This window comes from Morus notabilis, unplaced genomic scaffold (genome assembly GCF_000414095.1).
Source record: "Morus notabilis unplaced genomic scaffold, ASM41409v2 Scaffold115, whole genome shotgun sequence".
In the NCBI taxonomy this organism is placed as follows: domain Eukaryota; kingdom Viridiplantae; phylum Streptophyta; class Magnoliopsida; order Rosales; family Moraceae; genus Morus; species Morus notabilis.
This window is the reverse complement of record NW_010361020.1, coordinates 94,411-114,510: the sequence shown is the minus strand read 5'-3', so window position 1 is coordinate 114,510 and position 20,100 is coordinate 94,411. Positions and strand designations below refer to the sequence as shown.

Below are 20,100 nucleotides of genomic sequence, written 5' to 3'. Positions count from 1 at the left end.
GCGCCACCCTTTTACCGCCAAATCTGTTGCTGCCTTATTCGTGAAGGAGGTTGTCCGCCTCCATGATTTTCCTCGCACCATTGTGTCGGATAGGGACAAAATCTTCCTTAGCCATTTTTGGACTGAGCTCTTCAAGTTGCAGGGCACCTCGTTACATCGAAGTACCGCCTACCACCCTCAGACGGATGGCCAGTCCGAGGTGGTAAACCGATGTCTCGAGGCGTACCTTCGTTGTTTCGTGTCGACTCAACCTACTCATTGGTTTTCCCATCTTCCTTGGGCAGAATACTGGTACAATACTAGCTACCATGTTTCGGCAGGTATGACACCCTTCCGAGCCCTTTATGGACGTGACCCTCCTAAGTTGTTGCAGTTTGAAAGTGGTTCCGCAGCCAATTCCCTGTTAGAGCAGCAACTTCAGTTTTGGGACGCTCTTTTGGATGAGCTAAAGACGCATCTATTACAGGCTCAACAGCGGATGAAGGTGAGAGCCGACCTCAAACGGAGGGACGTTAACTTTCAGGTGGGAGATTTGGTCTTTTGAAATTGCAGCCTTACCGACACCGCTCGCTGGCCAGGGTTACCAACGAGAAATTATCTCCTAGGTTTTACGGGCCGTATAAGATTTTGGCTTGGGTAGGGCCGGTGGCCTACCGCTTATAGCTGCCGGATTCTGCCAGGGTCCATCCGGTTTTTCATGTGTCGCAGCTGAAGCAAGCGATTGGCGTGTCTGCTACTTCCCAAGAGCTTCCGTATCTTTTGTTTGAGGATTTCGAGTTACGGGTCGAGCCAGCGCACCTCGTGGATACTCGCTTTTCTTCACCCACCGGTCAGCTAGAGGTGTTGATCAAGTGGAAGGGTCTTCCCAATTTTGAGGCTTCATGGGAGTTGTTTGATGTCATCCAGCAACAGTTTCCAGACTTTCACCTTGAGGACAAGGTGACTCTTTTGGGGGGCGGAGTAGTTGATAGGACCAGGCCCTTGGTAAGACAGGTGTTTGTTAGGAGAGGGAAACGGCTGTAAGCCCTGGGTAAGACAGGTGTCGTTAGGAGAGGGAAACAGCTGTAAGTGTAAGAAGGTTAATAGAATGTAACCAATTAGGCAGTTAGATACGGGGGGGGGGGGGGGGGGGGAGGGGGTAGGGGGGGGTGGGGGGGGGGGGGGGGGGGTTAGTTACAATGGAATCAGTGGGAAGTGGAGGGAAATAAATAGGGCAAGAAGGGAATATTGGGGATTACGGAATTAGTGAGTAAAGGATTAGCTAGGCCAATTTGCCAGCTAGGGGAGGATTGCAGTCCCTCGAAGAACTGCTGAATTGTACATAAATGGTCCTGCAGTTTAATAAGAATATCTTATTCTTGATTCAATTCTGTTTCTCTTCTTCTTTATCGGTGACAGAAATCCTAGAATCTAACAAGTTCATACCTTTTTGTACCAAAAAAGAGGTACCCGTAGATTGAGGATTTGCGGTTTGAGGGGTAGCTAAAAGTTTGCGTAGCTGATCCATCTGCTCCTATGTAAATATCATGGCTGAATTGCTATCAGTCCTTTTTTCTGCTTCAGAACCTTGAACTGTTTGGAGCCCTTTAGCCTCTCGGCCTTTTTGTCTATTTGGTACTCAATCTTCTGGCTTTCCATGCAGCTTCCAGCAGGTCTCCTTGGTGTGATGTGGGCGTTGATAGTGGTCACACCACAACTGAGGTTTCTTGTTTCCTCGTCCTTGAGATCCTTTGGCAGCCATGGCTGAGTTTTCAGTCTCTAAACTTGTGGTCTCGTTCAGCATCACCTTCTTTCGCCATTCTTCTCTACAGACTTTAGCGAAAATTTCCTCAATTGCTGGAAGTGGTCTCATTCCCAGCAGACGTCCTCGGACTTTGTCTAACTCCTTATTAAGTCCAGCTAAGAAGTCGTAGACCCTGTCTTTGTTGATCATTTGCTGATGAAGTACCGCATCTTCTGGATCTCTCCAGTTGCAGCTTTTGAATAAGTCCAGTTCCTGCCACAGCTTTGTGAGGTTGTTAAAATATTGGGCCACATCATTCTCCCCCTGCCTTAGACTCCGTGCCTGTTTCTCAATTCAAACATCTGAGAGGAGTTTTCAAGATCTGAATAGGAGAGGGCTACAGCATCCCAAATCTTCTTTGTCGTGGGAAAAAATAGGTAAGTTTTCCCTATTTTTTCTTCCATGGAATGAATTAACCATGCCATTACCATGGAATTCTGTATATCCCAAGTTGGAAAAATGTTGGGTCATCAGTACTAGGCATGGCAATGGTGCCATCCAAATACCCTATTTTCCCTTTGCCTCTAATAACCATTTGAATGGATCGAGACCATTGAAGGAAATTTTTTCCATTTAGTTTATGCGTGGTAATATGTAAAGAGGTACTTTCAGAAACCGCAGTGGGAGCAATTTTAAGAGTTGGTTGATTGGTAGCCGGGGTTACCTCAGAGCCATCAATCCTGCTTCCATCCGACATTATTTCTCTCTACTCAATATTCCCTTTTTGTTCTCTGATACCATAAAAGTAAATAAGAGAGGAGAAACACACTAACACTGCTGGGCTGAATTAATCCTTTCTCATAAAACATCCGCGTAAAGTGTACAAGGTTTACAATACATTTATAGCCCCTGACTTACCACTTAGGAACAAAGTCTAACTAACCAGAAAATCAAGAAATAAGCTAACTATAGCTCTAGATTACATAATATCCTAACTAACCGTAAATATAGGATGTACACCTCAGTATTTCTAACTTTTCTACATGATGTGATGTATATTAAACAATATTCTCTATTAATGTGTTTTAGCTGATTCTTCACTGGTTTTTGCAGGTAATAATGCGTAGAAACTGTGCAAAAATTTCAGTCTCTTTATTTCTCAGCTAGACAGCTGGTATTTTAGGAGGGGAAAAAAACCAAACTATATCGTTTTTACCAGTTATCATTTTTGGAAATTTTGTAAGCTTATAATTATAAACATTAGACAGTTAAATTTGATGTCAATTAATCTTGAATTATGATCGAACTTTTTCAGTCAGTGACATCGTTGGATTTCCTTGTTTTGGTTTGACTATTATGCTAATTGACATAAAAAGCTTACTATTATTGACAGAGCGTTTAATCCTTCTTAACTGCTGATATGCTTGATGGGGCGCTTGATAAATTTGCATTCATCAAGCTCATGGTTTCTAATTTCTAGTAACTTGCTCTTCAGTAGCTCAGCTTACTATGTTTGATAGATAAGAAGCATTCATGTTACCGAAAGTTCAAATTATATACCTTATTTTGCTTTGTGCAACCACGTACTCAGACATTACATAATACCTGGAAAGTAAATAAAATTATTTGAGAATTCTATGGACTATGGTAGGGTAGAACATATAGCTTACCAGTAGGGTTCATTTGAACCGTGGCATTTGTATTAAGCTTTCTCAATTACCCTTTTATGTTGATGAGATTTTAATTAGATATTGTCTACGAGATTTTAACTAGATTTTAGACCATCTCTAATGAAAATGTCAATGCTAATGTTATATTTTCTTTTAAAAAGATGTGAAAAATAATATATTTAATGTGGCATTCTATTTAATGAGATTTTAACTAGATCTCAGACCATCTCTGGTGCAAGTGTCAATGCTAATAGTATATCTAAGTGTGAAAGTTGTGCTATTATTTTGTGTCCTGATACATAATGCTATGTAAAATGCCATATTACCTTTTGTTTTAATTATGAAGTTTTTACACTGATACATAATGCTATGTAAAATGCCATATTACTTTTTGTTTTAATTATGAAGTTTTAAAACTTGTAAAAGTACCCCTTTTATTATTAAAATAATTTAAAAAGCTCATATATTGTAATGATTAAATAATTTAAATAAAAAAGTTAATATGTTAACCAATTGTAATCAAATGTTAAATTTTGTATTTGTTAAATTGGTGTCAAAAATACCACCAAGCATATGTTAAATTTAACAAAGAATAACATTATATTAAAGAGTGATTTTTATCGTTCAAATACCAAATTTTGATATTGACATAACAATTTAACATTATATTCAAGATGTCTTGCGTTTTCTGCACCGTTCCTACCATAAAAAAACTCTTAAAAATATTAAATTTAAGTTAATTATATTGTGGTTGTTGAGTTGTCTGAACAATAATTCTCGACTTATTTGAGATTGAATACTTGAATTTCCCCCACCTTCAAATTTAAAAAGAAAGTCCACTTATTGCATGCTTAGAAAAGAAAATTGTATAGTTTATATTATTATGTTTCAACTTTTTTCTAAAAATAAAATAAATAAAATGAAGTCCATTATACTTATGGATAACATATAATATATGGAGTGTATAAAATCACAAATTATTATTGTAAATGAAATGTCTTAATTTTCAGTAAAAATTAAAACAAAATATCTAATTTTTTTTAAAAAAAATCAAATTTGAGTAAAAAATGATAGGGCAATAAATCCTTTTATATCCTTTTTTTTTTTTCCTTTTTGTCGGAATTACTTTTACATATTCACAACATGGGGCGACACATGGAAGCTTACCGTGAGGAAAACAGCAGCAAATCGTGGTTCAACCCCCTAAACCCTCGATTCGCCCCCTTTGAACTCGTAGAAAGAAATCGGTGTATCAGTATCTTATCTTCCATGGCGGTTCGCCCCTTTGAACTCGTGGAAAGAAATCGGTGTATCAGTATCTTATCTTCCATGGCGGTTCTTTATCAAAGCTATCTTCTACATTTTTCTTTCTATTTCTTCTGAAAATCGCTCAAATCATTCTCTCCAATGGCGACGCTTTATTCCTCTCACTTGCTATCTGCATCCTCTCCCTCCATGAAGATGGCGCTCAACACCCGTCCCCCTCTTTTCCAGGGCTTTAAGGTAAGCCTTGTAATTGAATCTTTATCCAAAATTTCATCTTAATTTATTATGTAATTATTGTTTCTATGTATGAAATTCTTCAAGTTTGTTCACCGGATTTTAATCTTGTTGTTTGTTTTCAATTTTCTTCTTGTTCGGAAATCTTTTCTCCGTAAAATGTGTTTGGTTACCGAGAAAAACTAAACCTTAATCAATTCGTGGAACCAAAAATTTCATGCATCATCAAACCTTTTTCCAAGCGTGTGGGGAAAGCAGTGCTTGTATAGCTGAGAGTTTAAAAAAAAAAGATAGGAAGAGAAAAAAAAAGAAAGAAACTGTTGATATTCAACTTACTACAGAATGTGCAATGTGGCATTGCATATGAAGGAGATTCTGATTTATATTGCCTATATAGTAGTTCTTGAGCTGTCTTGAGACTTCATTTTTTTTAATTTTTTTTTTAATTTTTCACTATCTTGTTTAGGCAAATCTGATGCTAGAAGTTTGTTTTAGTAGGCATCATGGTGGCATTTCTTGTCATTCTTATTTCGTCACATCGCTAGTTGAAATTTTTTTTTTGGCTTAAAGATGCGAAAGGGAATCGTCTCTACTTAGCAAGGAATGTGGTATAGATTTGCTGTTAAATCGCTCGCTGATGTGAATAAGAATTCTGATTTATATTGCATTATTGCTTGTTTATTGGTTTTTAGGTGTCTTGAAAGTTCTCTATGTTAGTTTAATCTGTTTAGGCGATTTGATGCTAGAGGTTTGACTTAGTCGGCAATATGAAGGCATTTCTTGTCAATTTTTTTCGTCACATTGCTAAATGAATTTTCAATTTCGATTTTAGGAAGGATTGTCGCAACGTATTAAAGAATCCGGCTGCAGTTTTGGTTTTAAATCATATGGGTTAGTTCAGAATCCTGTACCCAATATCTTTTGCGCAATAAATATGGCTGCTGGGCGGTCGAACGACCCCGAGAAGACTAACTTGGATCACCTGATGGACAAGGCAAGGAAATTGTGGGAGAGTTCTCCTCAGCCAGTGAAGAGTTTTCCTTGGAACAGAACACTAGACAACTTCATTCAACTTACCCTTGACCTTATCTTGGCAGTTGTCAAATACCTATCTGTTCCTTTACTTGTAGTGACCTCCCTTAGTGAGATGTCCTACTGTGCACATGAAAGGAAGCTGAAACTTGTCCCTTTTCCAATATTCCTCGGGATCGCTGTTGCCGGAGTCTTGAGGCAAACAGCCTTGGATATTTCTCCACTTCTCAAGGTATGATGTTTAGTAAGAATCAAATAGCTATTCAGTTTACTTTATCCAGAACTTGTAGTTTGCATGCACATTGCACAGAAATTAGTTTTCGGCAATATTTTGCGAAATTAGTTTTCGGCATGATTTGGTGCTTCATTGGTCCCAACTAAGTCCACACATATGGCAGAAAGATTTTGAATGTTGCTTTTCCCCTAAATTTTGGATATTAATGGTGGTGCTTTGAGAAGCTTCTGGTTTTGCTCTAGTTGATAGATTTTACATTTGCACTTTGAAGATCTCTGAAATTTTTACTTGCTACTGCATTTTTTCCTAGATGATATCATTTATCTTTTTAAATGACCGATTTTAATAGCTTGCCCTGTAGATCTAATAATTGCTGGAATATTATTAGCAATAACAGAGGAGTCGGACTCATTTCTTAGAATTATGCTCCTTAGAGCTGCCTACACTTTTTTAGTTCCTCTTGTCAGCATTATTGAAAGACCGAAAAAACATGAACTCGAATAACTTTTGGCTTGATTGCAGGATGCAGAAGTTCCTTGGCATCTGATTTGCATGGCCATTTTCTTCACATTGCTCAAATTACCAGGTCCATACTACCCTTACTGGGGGCGCATATTCATCCCGCATTTTGCCAACGGGGGCTTGTTTAGGACTCTGTGGTTTGCTTTACTGTGGTACAGAAGACCCCAAAAGGCATCAAGAACAACATTGTCACATGATTCAGAAGAAAAGTCTTAATTCTTTCAGACAAAATATGAACAGGTATCGTCACCTCTATCAGGAGCTCCATTTTTTAATGCCACTACCGAGCGTACTTTGTACCTGCTGATAGAGTAGCTGATCTTATCACTGTCAGATCAATTTGTGGACTCCATCAGTTATTAAGATCGTAGATTTGTAGTTAGAAATGATATTTGTATGCATCATTATTTTTGCTTTGCTTCACAGTAATGCATCTCCATTCCGGGTAATTGACTCAAAAGAAGATTCAAGTGATTGAACAATCAAAGTCATGCATCTACAAGCTTGGGAGTAGCTCTGAGTAGAACACTTGAAGAGTTGTGCTTGTGACGTGTTTGCTGGTTTTGAAATTGCTGACTAACAATCTAATCATTTCATTGCTCCAATGCAGTGTTAAAAGGTTGGGGCACAAACAGGCGTTTGCATATTTTTGTTTGGGTACAGAATTGTAGTCATACCATTGTGGTGCTTTAGAAAAACTAGAATGAATACTTTGGCTTATAAAATTTCTTGCATATCATCAAATATAATACAGTTTTGAGTAGAATTCAGTTCATTTTCTGTGACGATCATTTGCGTATTGCTTGTCACTTGCCTACTATAATATACCAGTTGTCTCTGAGATAAGTGAATCCATAAGGACTTAATCATCCCATTAGTCTATGGTATAAAACTGCGCTCCCGCGTTCCAAAAATAAATAAATAAATAAATAAAAGTATAACGAAGCCACCGGTAGAACTATTAGTCCTTGAACTTTCATCATAATGGCAGTTTGGTCCTTAACATTTTTATGGTCGATTAGTGCCTGCAATTTTATTGTTTTACAGCTTTGGTCCCTGGCCTTAAAATTCGTGAAATTTTTGAAATTTACCAAAGGTAATTACATGTTCATTGCATTGTAATGCCTATGGTTAGATTTTGGATAGAAGATCTTTGAGCATGTATGTTGTCTCAAATTTTATGGCTTGTTCTTTTAGAGTTTAACTTGAGTATAATTTTTTAGTTGAATTTGAGTCATTACTTGAGTTGAAATTGTAAGTTGAGTTTGTGTTTGGTTGTGTACATTTGAGTTATGGTTTGAGATAAGAATCTTTTTGAGTTTGTGTTTGAGTGAGTCAAAACTTGAATTTGTATTTAGATAGTATTTTAATAAAAACTCAATGCTGATGAAAAATTTTAATAGGGTATATGGGTTGGGTTTTTTTTGTCTATTCGTTGTCAACGTATAGAAAAAAAATCATCTCAATCAGAGTTAAAATGAAAAAGTTATAGCATTTTTAAGAATAGAAAAAATAATGTCCATTAATTTGAGTTCGAGTTTCTGAACTCGAGTTGAAGGGAAAACTTGAACTTGAGTTTTAGTCCTAAACTCGAGTTATACTTAAAAGAACATGAACTCGAATAAAGTTGTAACTCGAGTTGCATTTTTTTGAGTTTTTCACTCAAAAGAACAAGCTATTAGTCTCTACTCTTCACCTAGAGCTGTAATTTTAGGACTGGGTTAGACTGACCCTCACTTTTTTTTAAAGTCAGCTCAACCCGGTTTGAAATTTCTTTTTGAGCTGTCGGGTCTTGGCCGGATCAGGTTGAACAACCCAAACTTACACCTCTATCTCTACCTTACGAATGAGCAACACGGCTACATAACTGTTTCTATTAAAGTTTTGATAGGGATCATTTATTTAGGATACTCTGCAATAGGATTTTTGAGTCTATCAGTCCCTATATTTTTAAAAAGTAATAATTTGATTTTTAAACTTTGTTTTAGCCGACTGTATTTATACTTAATATTTTGAATTCGATAAATTTTATTCCTCATGCTAAAATTCACGACAATGGTGAACAAGTTAGGCAACAATATATATCAATCGCGTAATAACTTAAAATTACATAAAAATAAATAAATCATTTGTAATAGAAAATGCTCAAATTTTCAAGAGTTTTCAAAGGGAAAAAAACAATATTTTGCATTTTATTGTGATTAATTATATAAAATTTCATGTTTTCAAGCGTTAGCATATATTTTTTAATTAGAATTTAAATATCTATTGTCAATTGTATGTAGGAGTGTACAAAAAAACCGTAAAACCGAAATCGACCGAAAAATTAAAAACGACGGTGCCACGTGGAACTGAACACAGTCGGTTCAGTTAACCGACCGACTTCCTCAAAAGTCGGTTCGGTTTCGATTTTACGTGTAGAGAGTCGGTTAAAATCGAACCGACTGAGATGGAATTTTTTTTTTTTTTATGTTTTCGTTTTGTTTTACTTATGACAATTTAAATGTTTTTTAAACTTGTGTTTGTGCAATTATCAATTTTGATGTTGTGCTTGAATTCATTTATTGTGATTACATGTTTACAACTTTACATTGAAGGAAAATTTTACATTTTTTCGTACTTGCAGGTCAAAAATGCAATTAAAGATGCTGGTAACCTGATGGTTAACTGAGGTCATCTTCCTGATTACCAAAACCAAAAACCGACCGAAACCGAACTGAAACCGAAATTCGGTTAACCGAACCGAAACTGTTAGGTGCGGTTCGATTTCGGTTCTAACTTTTAGAAAACTGACATGGTCGGTTCGGCCACTGAACCGAGCAAAACTGACAAAACCGAACCGACGAACACCCCTAATTGTATGATTAAGGACCAAAACTGTAAAAAAAAGAAAAAAAATCAGGAATTAATTGGCCAAAAATGAAATTTAGAGACAAATTGTCACAATATTAGAACCCGTTTAGTTTGCTAATTCGAGTTTTTAATTTGAGTTGAGATGTAACTTTATGTGAGAGTTTTTTACTATAATAAAAAATTAAATGTGACTGTTTTTAAGAATTTTTTACTGTAATAAAATTCAAATCGGTGAAATGAATTAACTTTCATGGCCTAACTAACAATGCCAAAAAGTCAAAATTAAAACTCGAGAAACGACGTCGTAAGAAAGACTATTCAAGCCCTATGTAATCCTTTCATGAAATCCGTTTCCCTCCTCTCGCTTCCTCTGCGAGTCCCTCCCCCTCTCCCTGTCTTCTCGTCGGTGACGACTCGCTGAGTTGACCGATTCGACCGCCATGAAAGAGGACCAAGAGGAACACCACCACCAAGAAGAAGAAGAACAAGCTCGCTCCGAAACCACCACGGACACTACCACGAAGCGGAAGCTCGAGGACAACATCCTTTTCGCCAAGCAGAAAGCTCAAGAAATCGCCGCTCGACTCGTCAGCAATGCCGAGTCAAAGCGCCCTCGACTCGCCGACGACGACTCGCCTGAACCCGCTTTTCACTCCAACTCCGCCTCCAATCCCCTTACCGGTAAATTTCTCCATTTCCCGCTAAAAAAAAAATACTTGAGATTTTTCTAGGGATTTGGCCTTCTGGAAATTCTAGTTTCTGGTCATTTGCACCAACGAATTTATGGTGTTTGTAGAAAAACGGACTAAGAGAGGTTAGCCCTAGCTTTAATGGAGCTGAGTCGTGGGTTTTTGGAGTACTCTTTCACAGGGAAAATACTTGGCCTTAGGTCTTTTACTCTTTTCAGATTTGGTTTTGCGTTTTTAACATTATCTTTCGTTGCTTTCTACTTTCTGAAAAGTAATAAGTTAGCCATTTTATTATTATTTATGGGGGTAAAGCGAGTATAAAGTTGCAAATGATTAAAAAAGATTTTAGTTGAATTTGTAATTTTGTTTTGTTTTATTTCATTTAACTTTGTTTTTGTGTTCTCATTGGGTATGGTCGGAAGAGTTTCATAATTTATGGTTTGCAAATGATTAGAAAAGATTTTAGTTGATTTCTTTTTTTAGTTTGGCTTGTTTTCTAAATGTCAACGCTGAGATTTGCTTGTATATCAATTCCTTGGAGCGACTTAAAGGAATGCAAATGGAATCATTAATTCACTTTTTAATGTCTACTTATCTACGGAGTGGAATAAGAAATGATCCAATTCCTCTTTCTAGTAATCTTGTCAATGTAATTACTAAAAATGTCGTTTCCCATAACTGAAAATAGACGCTACATAAGGGAGGGTTTAGAGATGTCAAACATGCCGTGCCGGGCCGGCACGACACGTCCGACCCCAGGCCTGTGGTGGGCTTGGGCTGTGCCTGGCACGGTCCTGCACAGTGCAGGGCCGGGCCTAAGAAAAAAATCTCAAGCCCGCGGCCCTAGTCCATAAGGGTCAAGGTCGGGCCTGGGCCAGGCCCTTCACGGGCCGGCTCTGACCCTTCTAATTTTTTTTTTTAAATTTAATTAAAAAAAAGAAAATATATCATATGCCCCTAAAAGATGTGATTTTATTGAATTGAGATAATACAAATAAGTACACATAAATGACTGACTCGTTAAAAACCTTGCTAAGTAAAATCCGTGGGGAGATCAGGACAAAACTTTAACGAATGAAAAAAGAGTACAGTAGGAATAGTAAATTACAAACCTAAGTGTTTCCAGAAGATTCTGTTATTTTTAAGTTAAAAAAATAATCTTGTATTGAATTATCCGTCTATTGTTGTTTTCGTCTTCTGGCATCTTCCCAATCTTGAACGCACATTAGCCCCTCCAAGATATCTGGATGTATTCTGCTTCTCGTCTCGTTAAGAATTCGGTTGCTTGCACTAAATGCTTGCTCCGATGCTACCGTTGACACTAGAGTTGTCAGAATGTCACGAGCAATTACGGACAATGTTGGAGAACGATCGGTCTTGCTCTTCCACCACTGTAACATGTCTAGTTTGTCGTCATCGATTACAAAATTTGTTTTAAAATATTTTATCGGTTTGGTAGATGCTTGTGTTGATGACGATCCTGCCGTTTTTTTTTTCTTCTTCAAGAAACTCCACGACGATCCTTTAGACCCCGAACTGCTAGTTGACGTCGAAGTTTCCTGTTTTTTTTAACCTGTGCTGTATTTTGCTTCATACAAAATAAATACATTTTTTAATATTTTCTTAGCGTCAGTAATAGCTAGTTGCATATCAATACCTAAATTTTCTACTGTAGCAGTCATCAAAGATTTAGTCATATATACTTCGCACTTAAGATCTAAAATGGTTGCTAATACATATAACATAGGACAACCTGACTAATAACTTTTAAATTTAGTTTCCATTAGCTTAACTATATCTCCAAAAAGTACTGTTCCCATTATAAGAAAATGTTTTTGAAATATTAAATAGTTGATGTAAAGCTAAATGTGCAGTAGGATAATAAACTCCGGAAAGTAAGTCAGTAGCATTGTAAACAACTTTTAGAAATTTGAAAATACTCACCAATCTGCCAATCTGTATCGAAAATTAAAATTTGATCGTTCTTACAGTTTACATACGTTGTGATGAGCTGTGAATATGGGAGTACAACTTTCAACATTAAATAGGTGAAATTCTACCTATGTCTCACGTCAGTTGGGAACTTTCTTAGGCGCATCTAACTGTTCCTGAAATATTATTTGAATTCTTAGAGTCGAGTTTCAGAACTAGATATGAATGATAAAGATTCTCTAATATTTGTTAGATTAGCTCAAAAATGTTCAATTCCTGCCTGAACTACTAAATTGAATATGTGACACGCACACCGTTGATGAAAAATTTCCCCCTTAAACGCTGGTTTCAAACTACGTTTAAACATGTTAATTGCAGCTGTGTTAGCTGATGCATTATCAAAAGTAATAGTTAAAACTTTATCTTCTATCTCATAAAACTCAATAATTTCCATTAATGTACCAAAAATAATTGATGCGTTATGAGGATATGGACATAAACGAAAACCTATTATTCTTTTTTGTAAAACTCATTCATCATCAACATAATGCCCCGTGACGCATAAATATCCAGTTTTGTTGCACCTCTCCCATAGATTAGGAGTACAAGATACAGTAGAATTAAAAGTCATAAAATTATCAACAAGAGATTGTCTCATTGCATAAAACACTTTCATGCAATCAAAATGAGTTGTGTTTCTACTTATCCGTTTAAATTGTGAGCAGAAGACCGTCTGTATGAATTCTTCGAACAACGCATCATCTGCAAAAGAAAGAGGTAATTCGGCACTAGCTAGAAATTTAGCTAGTGCCTCACGAGCACGTTGTGCATCATATGTAAAATTTTTCAACCATTGTGATGTGAATGATAGTGTTTGTTGGCGGGAGTCCACACTCCCACCTTGGTGTAATGGTAGACATACTTTCCAATGTCTATTCAGATGACCAGTACTGCCACCCTTTTTATTAAAAAAGTATTTTTTATAATATTTACATACTGCACGAATTTTCATTTCACCTGTTTTTGGATTTGGTCGGGGCTCCTTTGTGAAATGCTGCCATGCAGGAGAAGTTCGCGGTCTTTTTCCTCTGGTGCGTTCTCCAACTTTCTCATTGTGCATTGAAGCATTATCAACCGGGGTATTTTCTAGTTCAGTGGGGGTGGGGTTGGGAGGCATCATTTCATCCTCGAAAAATGACTCATCACCGACTTCAGGAAGAGCAGTGAAATCAGGGAAGTTTGATGCGGCCATTTTCTGAAAATTGATTATTAAACTTAAACTTTGTAAATGAAAGAGCAAGAAAATGAGTGATCGTGAAAAAAGAAGCTTAGAATTAAAATGAAAGAGACAAGATGAGAGCTAGAATGAGAGTGAGATGAAAAGTTGAGAGTGAATTATTGTGTGGGATTTATGGTGGAATTAATGGGTATTTATAGAGGATTTTTGAGGGTTTTTTCGGATTGTGACCGTTGGGCTCTTCGCGGGCCCAACGGTCACAATCCGAACGGGCTTTAGGATGTTTCGCGGGCCTGGGCCGGGCCGAACAAGGGCCGAATCCGGACTTGGGCCGGGCCAAGGGCCTTCATGGGCTTGGGCCGCGGGCTGAGAAGCCGAGGCCCAGCCCTAGCCCATCGAATATGCCGGGCCGGCACGGCCTGTAACAGTACCGTACCGGGCCGTGCCGAATCCGGCACTGTTACGGGCTGGGCGGGCTTCCATGGACGGCCCGGCCCATTTGACAACTCTAGGAGGGTTCGGTATTATTTACAGAACTTGAGAAGGTTACGTAAGTAAATTTGGTGTTCATTTGGGGTCCAAGACGTGACTTTTTTTTTTCGTTTTCTATATGTATTGATACTACCAAACTATCATTTCTTATTTTGTAAGTAAACACATGACTAGATAAAAACAGTCATCCTTTTACCTTTCCCATTCATGTGAAGTAAACATGCTCTAAGATTCTCATCTCTGCTAACTGCTAAGCAGATTCTGAGAGTTTCTGCTATATGTATTTTCTTGAAAAAAGAAAAATCACCTCATTATGGTGAAGAAATTTGCTTGTTGATCACTGCTTAGTTTTATAGTTCTCTTCTTGGTCGTTTGGCCGCTTCAGATTTCTGGGTTTTATCACCAAATTATGAAGGTTTATCCAAATACCTGAAGAATCTCATTAAAAATAAAAGGAAAGAAAAGAAAAAAATAAGTATCACATATGTGGCAAATCATCTTTTGTCAGTACTTTGAATAAAACCAGTAAATCCTCAAACATTTATTCATATACAAACATGTTCTATGATTACGTAAGTTCCTTACTAGCTGACTGCTGTTTTCTGACTTGCAACTTGGTTCAGTTTCTTTTGTCGCTCAAACAGGACAAACAAGCAAGAGAATAAGTATTCCAAATGGAAAGGTACTTGATCGTTATTTTTGCTTCGATTTTTCATTATTGGCATGACACTGGCAATTGATAGAATTTATCTCCTCGAAATTCTACTTTACAGGTTGGGCTGATTATTGGGAAAGGAGGGGAAACAATTAAATACTTACAAAATCAGTCAGGAGCGAAGATTCAGATAACTAAGGACTTAGAAGCTGATCCCTATTCGCTGACAAGAGAGGTCGAATTGACGGGGACATCAGAACAGATTAGTAGGGCAGAACAACTTATAAATGATGTAATAGCACAGGTACAGTACAACTTTGTGCGTTGATGTTATTGTTTGATGATCCAAAAGGTTTGCTAGCTACAATTTGGTCCCGACGTTGTTGGAACAGACAGAAGCAGGGGGCTCTGCTCCATCTGCAAAACAGGATGCTCCATCTGCAAAACAGGATGCAAACCCAGTTCAACCTGGTGCAGAACAGTTTGTCATGAAAGTTCCAAACAATAAAGTAAATCTTTCGCATTTTCTTCATGTTTGTTGACGGTAAGACTAGTGAACTAAATTCACTTTGATGATGATTGTAGGTTGCTCTGCTTATTGGAAAGGGGGGTGAGACCATAAGGAATATGCAGAGCAGGTCAGGCGCTCGTATGCAGGTTGGAAGTCTAATTATACCCCTTTTGTTTGTTATCTGATATTCTGATTATAATTGTCTATTCCTCATTTTCTTTTAATACCAACTTACTCAAGTGCTTGGAATGATTTGATATAGCAGGATCTACTGCTTAATTAGATACCTAAATACCGAAAGTGTACCTCTGGACTCTAATTGCCTAAGTTTGAATATACTTGGTTTTCTCTGGGTTTATAGTTAAACGAATTCTGATTTTTTGACACTGGGATTTTAGTTATATCATATATGAAATATGAGTTATTAAGTGGAGCAAATTTTGGAAGCCAATCATCCCATTTCATGTATTATTTGGCTCCTCTCGTTTATGTATTTTTTCACGTGTATTCTTCCCTTCAGATTGTACCACTGCACCTTCCTCCTGGTGATACATCAACAGAGAGAACTGTATACATTGATGGCTTGAAAGAGCAAATTGAGTCAGCTAAGGAATTGATCAATGAAGTACTCAGTGGGGTGAGTCATCCATGTTCTATTGGATTTTATTTTTTCTGTTAGTTTTTCAGTTTATCCTTCAGTTTCTTGTATTCAACAATTGTATCACTCTTGATCTAACTTTTCTCGTCTTGACTCTCAACTTTGGACTTCTTCAATGCATCTGCAAACCACATTTTCTCTTGCATTTATGGATAGACTGACAACATTTCTGCTCTTTGCTTGAGATTAACTGTTTTCTGATGTCGTAGGTTAATGTTTTCTTCTCTTTTAACCTAACTCATTCTGATTTGAGACTATTTTAGATACCTTAACTGGACACATGTCCACAAACTTGTTTTATTGTTGATTTTGTTTAGAAGCATCTAGTTATTTATTTTACCTAATTGGTACTGATCCCTGCAGAAACGCTTGGTAAATCCATCTGGTGCAAATAGCTACATGCAGCCGGCTTATGCAGGAGCTGCAAATTGGGGTGCGCCAGGACAACCTCCAATGCAACAACAGCCTCAGTACGGGTACACACAACCTGGAAGCTATGGTCAACCTCCCCCACCTGCCTCTTACTATAGTAACCATCCCACCTCGGTAGCAGCTTGGGATCCGTCTCACCAAGCAACCCACTCTCAACAACCTCAGCAAAGCACTGGATATGATTATTACGGACAACAAACTCAGGTTGGTTTAGCTCCGTCAAATCCTAGCTACAGCTACAATCAGACACTTCCCGCCAGCCACAGTTATGGCCAGAGCTACTCTCAGCAACCATCAAATTATGGACAACCCATCTCAAGTCAGGTTCCAGTTCCCAATCAGCCGAACCCATATGTTAGCTCAGAATATGGGGCACCTCCACCGTCATCAAACCTGGATGGAACATCTTCGTCTCAAGCTATGCAGCCGGCATCTGCTTACCCATATGCTCACAGCCAGACAATTGATAATTCTCATGCTGGCTACTGGGCTTACTCGAGCAGCACAAGCCAACCACCAGCTCAGCCATTTTATGATCAAACAGGTTATTACCAGACAATGTATGGAAGTCAGCAGGCACAGGTCCCTTCTGCAGTGCCGCACTCCGGATATGGAGAAGATGGGTATCCTTCTCAGTCAGCCTCTGCACCAACCGATTATGATCAAGCAACCAATCCTGCTCAAGGTGGGCAACAGCTGGAGCAACAGCCTCAAGAACAGCTAGCAACAAATGGAATTGCACACTCATCGGTCAATGGAGCTCAAAGAGCTGCTGGTGGGAATTCAGATGAGATGGCTTAGCGACTGCCGTGCCGGAAAACGTCAATGCTCAAAGCTAAAGTTGGAGCGAGCTTGGTGTTCTCCTCGTACCATTTCATTCTGTGATTGAAATTTTTTTCGTCATTCTCATAGACCTTTTTTTTGTCCGAAACTGTTACATAAGCCTTGGACTTTTTATCTCACATTACAAAAGCCAGTACCTGATTGTGTTCTGATTGCTGAGACTTGCTTATGAAGAATCAAAAGCTGAATTGTATTAAAGGCGCTTCGACTAGAAGTAACAGAAATTAAAAAAGGAGCAACCTCATTTATACTCGTCTTTTTTTTTCTTTACCCTTAATTTTGTGGTTATATAATACATTGGAGTGGATATCCATAGGCAAAATGCTGCAATCTGACCTCTTTTTTGCATTTGCTGTGATGGCCTGAATTAATTTCGAGTGCTACATGGTTAACCAGCTACCTGTGTGTTCCAATGTGATTGTTTTATGAATACGATCATACAAACAAGTTAATAGTCAATGACCACTAGGTCAAACAATGAGGTAGAGAAGGGTGAATTTGGATATGGAAAGGTGTGGATTCAATCCCATTTTGCATAAAAAGATAAGCCCAAAAAAGCTAATAGATATGTGCATGTGTATTGCATAAATGAAACGTCTATACCACATCACCCTAATTTACCAAGAGATTAGACAAAGCAAAGTGCTGGAGGATCAGAATCGAGCTTATTTTTAAGTCCCGAGTCCGTCTAAAAAGTTGGGAGACACAAATGGCTTCAGCTTATGGTACAATTTTTAGTTACGGTTTAACACATCGCCATGTTAGGTTACTGTTGTTACAAGTAGAAGTTGGGGGGAAAAAAAAGAACAATACATAACTCCACTTAATAGAAGAAGCATGTCAACTAATAGGAGAAACGACAATCTGAAAGTTGGATTCTCAGCAACTTATTTTGCAACAACGAACCAAAGAATCCTTAAGTACAATGAAACAGAGCCCCGTACTTGTTTTCACTTATCCAAAGACTTTGATACAGAAGATGCAGACTTTGATACAGAAGATGCAGTTGACATTTTTGGTCCAAGACTCTTGCTCTTGCCTTCCTTGCAATCACATTGCATAAACTATTTCTCCACTGCTGTCAATGTCCAAGTCAGGATCCGTCTCAAGATCTTCCTCCATGTCGTCATCGATGTCCAGGTTAAGATACTGGTTGGGACTGTTGGCTCCAGCTGCGGGTATGGTGGCCTCGGAGATGATCAGCATTATTTCATCAATGCTTTGCATGGGTTGATCGGCCTCCTCAAACTGGTTGTTCATTGTCTTTTCATCCATGAGATCTGCTGGAAGATTCTTCAGAAACCACTCGTGGTTCCTAATCTCAGGAATGGTTATCCTCTGTTGCAAAGTAATATGCAATGAAAACCCATATTAGGAGGTTAATCCTTCTGTTTCAAACTTTAATAGGAATCCTACTCTGCATAACGAGTGTTGGCATTTCGAAGCTCATTTCGAAATGCAAGCGGGGAATCACGGGAAAGAAATTTGGATGAGAGATAAACTTGTATTATTCAGTATTCAATAAGTAGAATGGCAATCCAAGTGTAGCATAAGGATTTCACTGACCTGTGCAGGGTCCGCTACGAAAATCCTGGAGATCAAATGGCGGCACTCCGGAGATATATGAACGTAGTCGGGAACTGAATACTGGACTTTTAATATTCTCTGCATGATACAGAAATCGATTAACTCAAGTAATGCAGTAAAGCAACACATGTGAAAGGAATGAGGTGTTAAAACTTACATGTATTGTCTTGCGGAAATTTTTAGGCTCCTCTGGGTCCTCAAAAGGGTATGCACCCACCAACATGACATATAAGGTCACCCCACATGACCAAACATCAGCAATCTGGTCGGCAGACAAAAAGTGTCAAACTATCAGATTATGTCAACGATTGTTGAATTGTTCAATGCTCCGGGGTAAAAAGGGCATCCTTGATCCTTCCTAAAATTGTGCATATGCATCCTATTAATAAGGAAATCTGTCCCTAAAGCTGGAACATGCACATGGAAATTCTAATCAAATGTCCATTTCTAGATTACCAAAAAGAGTAAAGAAGGTGAATATGGTAGCTTATAAAAGAACCAAACCAGATTTAATTAATTGTACAGCCAGAACAACATTTTGTCGCTTATTTATGAAAGTACCAGCATGAGATATGTACCTAATAGCCTGGTTTTAAAACATGAATGGGACTTGGTCACGATGAGTGATCATAAAAATGAGAAAATCATGCAAAACTAAAGCGGGCCATTAAAAAGATGAAAATAAAACTATAATGGATTACCATGGTATAACATATTAGTTGGGAAATTACAAACCAGATTGCTTCTAATAATCAAAATGTACCTTGCCATCGTATTCTTTCTTAAGCAGCACTTCAGGAGCAATATATGCAGGGGTGCCAACTGTTGATTTTGGTTGTGAGTGCAACACTGAGGACTGAGAAGCGAATATAGAGCGTGATTACGTTTGTTATCAATCTAAAAAAAAACACAAACAGAGGACCCAAGATGGCAGAAGAAGAGCAAACATATAAAGAGGTAGATAAATTCCAATAACTTACTACTTACAGAAGGGAATAACCTTAAAATAAAAAAATAAATAAAAAAAAATCCTAATTACACATGCATCTGCTTAATCAAATAACCAGCTTACCAATGATTCTTAATTATTTTAAAATGTTCACTTTCAAAAGCACAGAGAATTGAATGTCAGCACCTAATACCTCTAATGAAAGGAAAAATAAGTAGCTAAATAATACCTTTGAGTATCCAAAGTCACAAATCTTCAAACGCGGAGCTGGGCTTCCGTCCAGCAATGTGTTCTCCAATTTTAGATCACGATGGCATACTTGCTTCATTAAAAAGTGTAGCAAACGAAAGGTTAATCTTCTGGTTGTATCAAACATAAGAAACATAACTAAAAAAGTTAAAAATAAAATAAAACCAATTGAAGGCTGTAAAAATACCATAGCATGACAGTAGCTCACTCCCGATATAAGCTGTTGGAAGAAAAAGCGTGCCTGCAGTGGAAGACAATGTACGTTAGAAGTTATTGGCTACCGTTGGAGAAACAAAAGTGTATTGGATAGGAACCTCATCCTCGCTGAACC

General features: G+C 37.8%; 4 protein-coding genes across 5 annotated transcripts in view; 3 read left to right on the top strand and 1 right to left on the bottom strand.

Moving 5' to 3' along the window:
• LOC21409534 (probable N-acetyl-gamma-glutamyl-phosphate reductase, chloroplastic) overlaps positions 1-2,911 on the top strand; it is a 35,694-nt gene extending 32,783 nt beyond the window's left edge. Inside the window, exon 14 of the mRNA XM_010097864.2 lies at positions 2,837-2,911. The gene's annotated coding sequence lies outside the window, so the exon portion shown is untranslated. The remainder of the gene's footprint in view (positions 1-2,836) is intronic.
• Positions 2,912-4,626: 1,715 nt separating this feature from the next.
• On the top strand, positions 4,627-7,405 carry LOC21409533. 2 transcript variants are annotated; one of them, XM_024165531.1, is made up of 4 exons: positions 4,627-4,896; positions 5,726-6,157; positions 6,683-6,922; positions 7,109-7,405. In XM_024165531.1, exons 1-3 carry the CDS (start codon positions 4,801-4,803, stop codon positions 6,896-6,898), a joined length of 744 nt encoding a protein of 247 aa, XP_024021299.1. In that variant the 5' UTR covers positions 4,627-4,800; the 3' UTR covers positions 6,899-6,922; positions 7,109-7,405. The 2 variants fall into 2 exon arrangements, with proteins under 2 accessions (XP_024021299.1, XP_010096165.1); XM_010097863.2 differs by having other exon boundaries at positions 6,683-7,405.
• Positions 7,406-9,903: 2,498 nt separating this feature from the next.
• On the top strand, positions 9,904-17,235 carry LOC21409532 (far upstream element-binding protein 1). Its single transcript, XM_010097862.2, has 7 exons — positions 9,904-10,216; positions 14,509-14,567; positions 14,659-14,844; positions 14,933-15,049; positions 15,126-15,197; positions 15,572-15,688; positions 16,073-17,235. Exons 1-7 carry the CDS (start codon positions 9,976-9,978, stop codon positions 16,940-16,942), a joined length of 1,662 nt encoding a protein of 553 aa, XP_010096164.1. The 5' UTR covers positions 9,904-9,975; the 3' UTR covers positions 16,943-17,235.
• Positions 17,236-17,686: 451 nt separating this feature from the next.
• LOC21409531 (serine/threonine-protein kinase SRK2E) overlaps positions 17,687-20,100 on the bottom strand; it is a 4,404-nt gene continuing 1,990 nt past the window's right edge. Inside the window, exons 4-10 of the mRNA XM_024165572.1 lie at positions 20,084-20,100; positions 19,957-20,010; positions 19,750-19,842; positions 19,335-19,427; positions 18,729-18,833; positions 18,551-18,649; positions 17,687-18,322 (exon numbers count right to left, since the gene is read on the bottom strand). Coding sequence (XP_024021340.1) covers positions 18,035-18,322; positions 18,551-18,649; positions 18,729-18,833; positions 19,335-19,427; positions 19,750-19,842; positions 19,957-20,010; positions 20,084-20,100 — 749 coding nt within the window. The 3' untranslated portion in view covers positions 17,687-18,034. The remainder of the gene's footprint in view (positions 18,323-18,550; positions 18,650-18,728; positions 18,834-19,334; positions 19,428-19,749; positions 19,843-19,956; positions 20,011-20,083) is intronic.

Bases quoted from the DNA above. Each gene is read 5' to 3' on its own strand.
- LOC21409533 (XM_024165531.1), top strand. From the start codon at position 4,801: ATGGCGACGCTTTATTCCTCTCACTTGCTATCTGCATCCTCTCCCTCC. The intron at 4,897-5,725 runs GTAAGCCTTGTA...TTTCGATTTTAG, and splicing joins CTCTTTTCCAGGGCTTTAAG to GAAGGATTGTCGCAACGTAT. The intron at 6,158-6,682 runs GTATGATGTTTA...GCTTGATTGCAG, and splicing joins ATATTTCTCCACTTCTCAAG to GATGCAGAAGTTCCTTGGCA.
- LOC21409532 (XM_010097862.2), top strand. From the start codon at position 9,976: ATGAAAGAGGACCAAGAGGAACACCACCACCAAGAAGAAGAAGAACAA. The intron at 14,568-14,658 runs GTACTTGATCGT...TCTACTTTACAG, and splicing joins TAAGTATTCCAAATGGAAAG to GTTGGGCTGATTATTGGGAA. The intron at 15,050-15,125 runs GTAAATCTTTCG...TGATGATTGTAG, and splicing joins TGAAAGTTCCAAACAATAAA to GTTGCTCTGCTTATTGGAAA.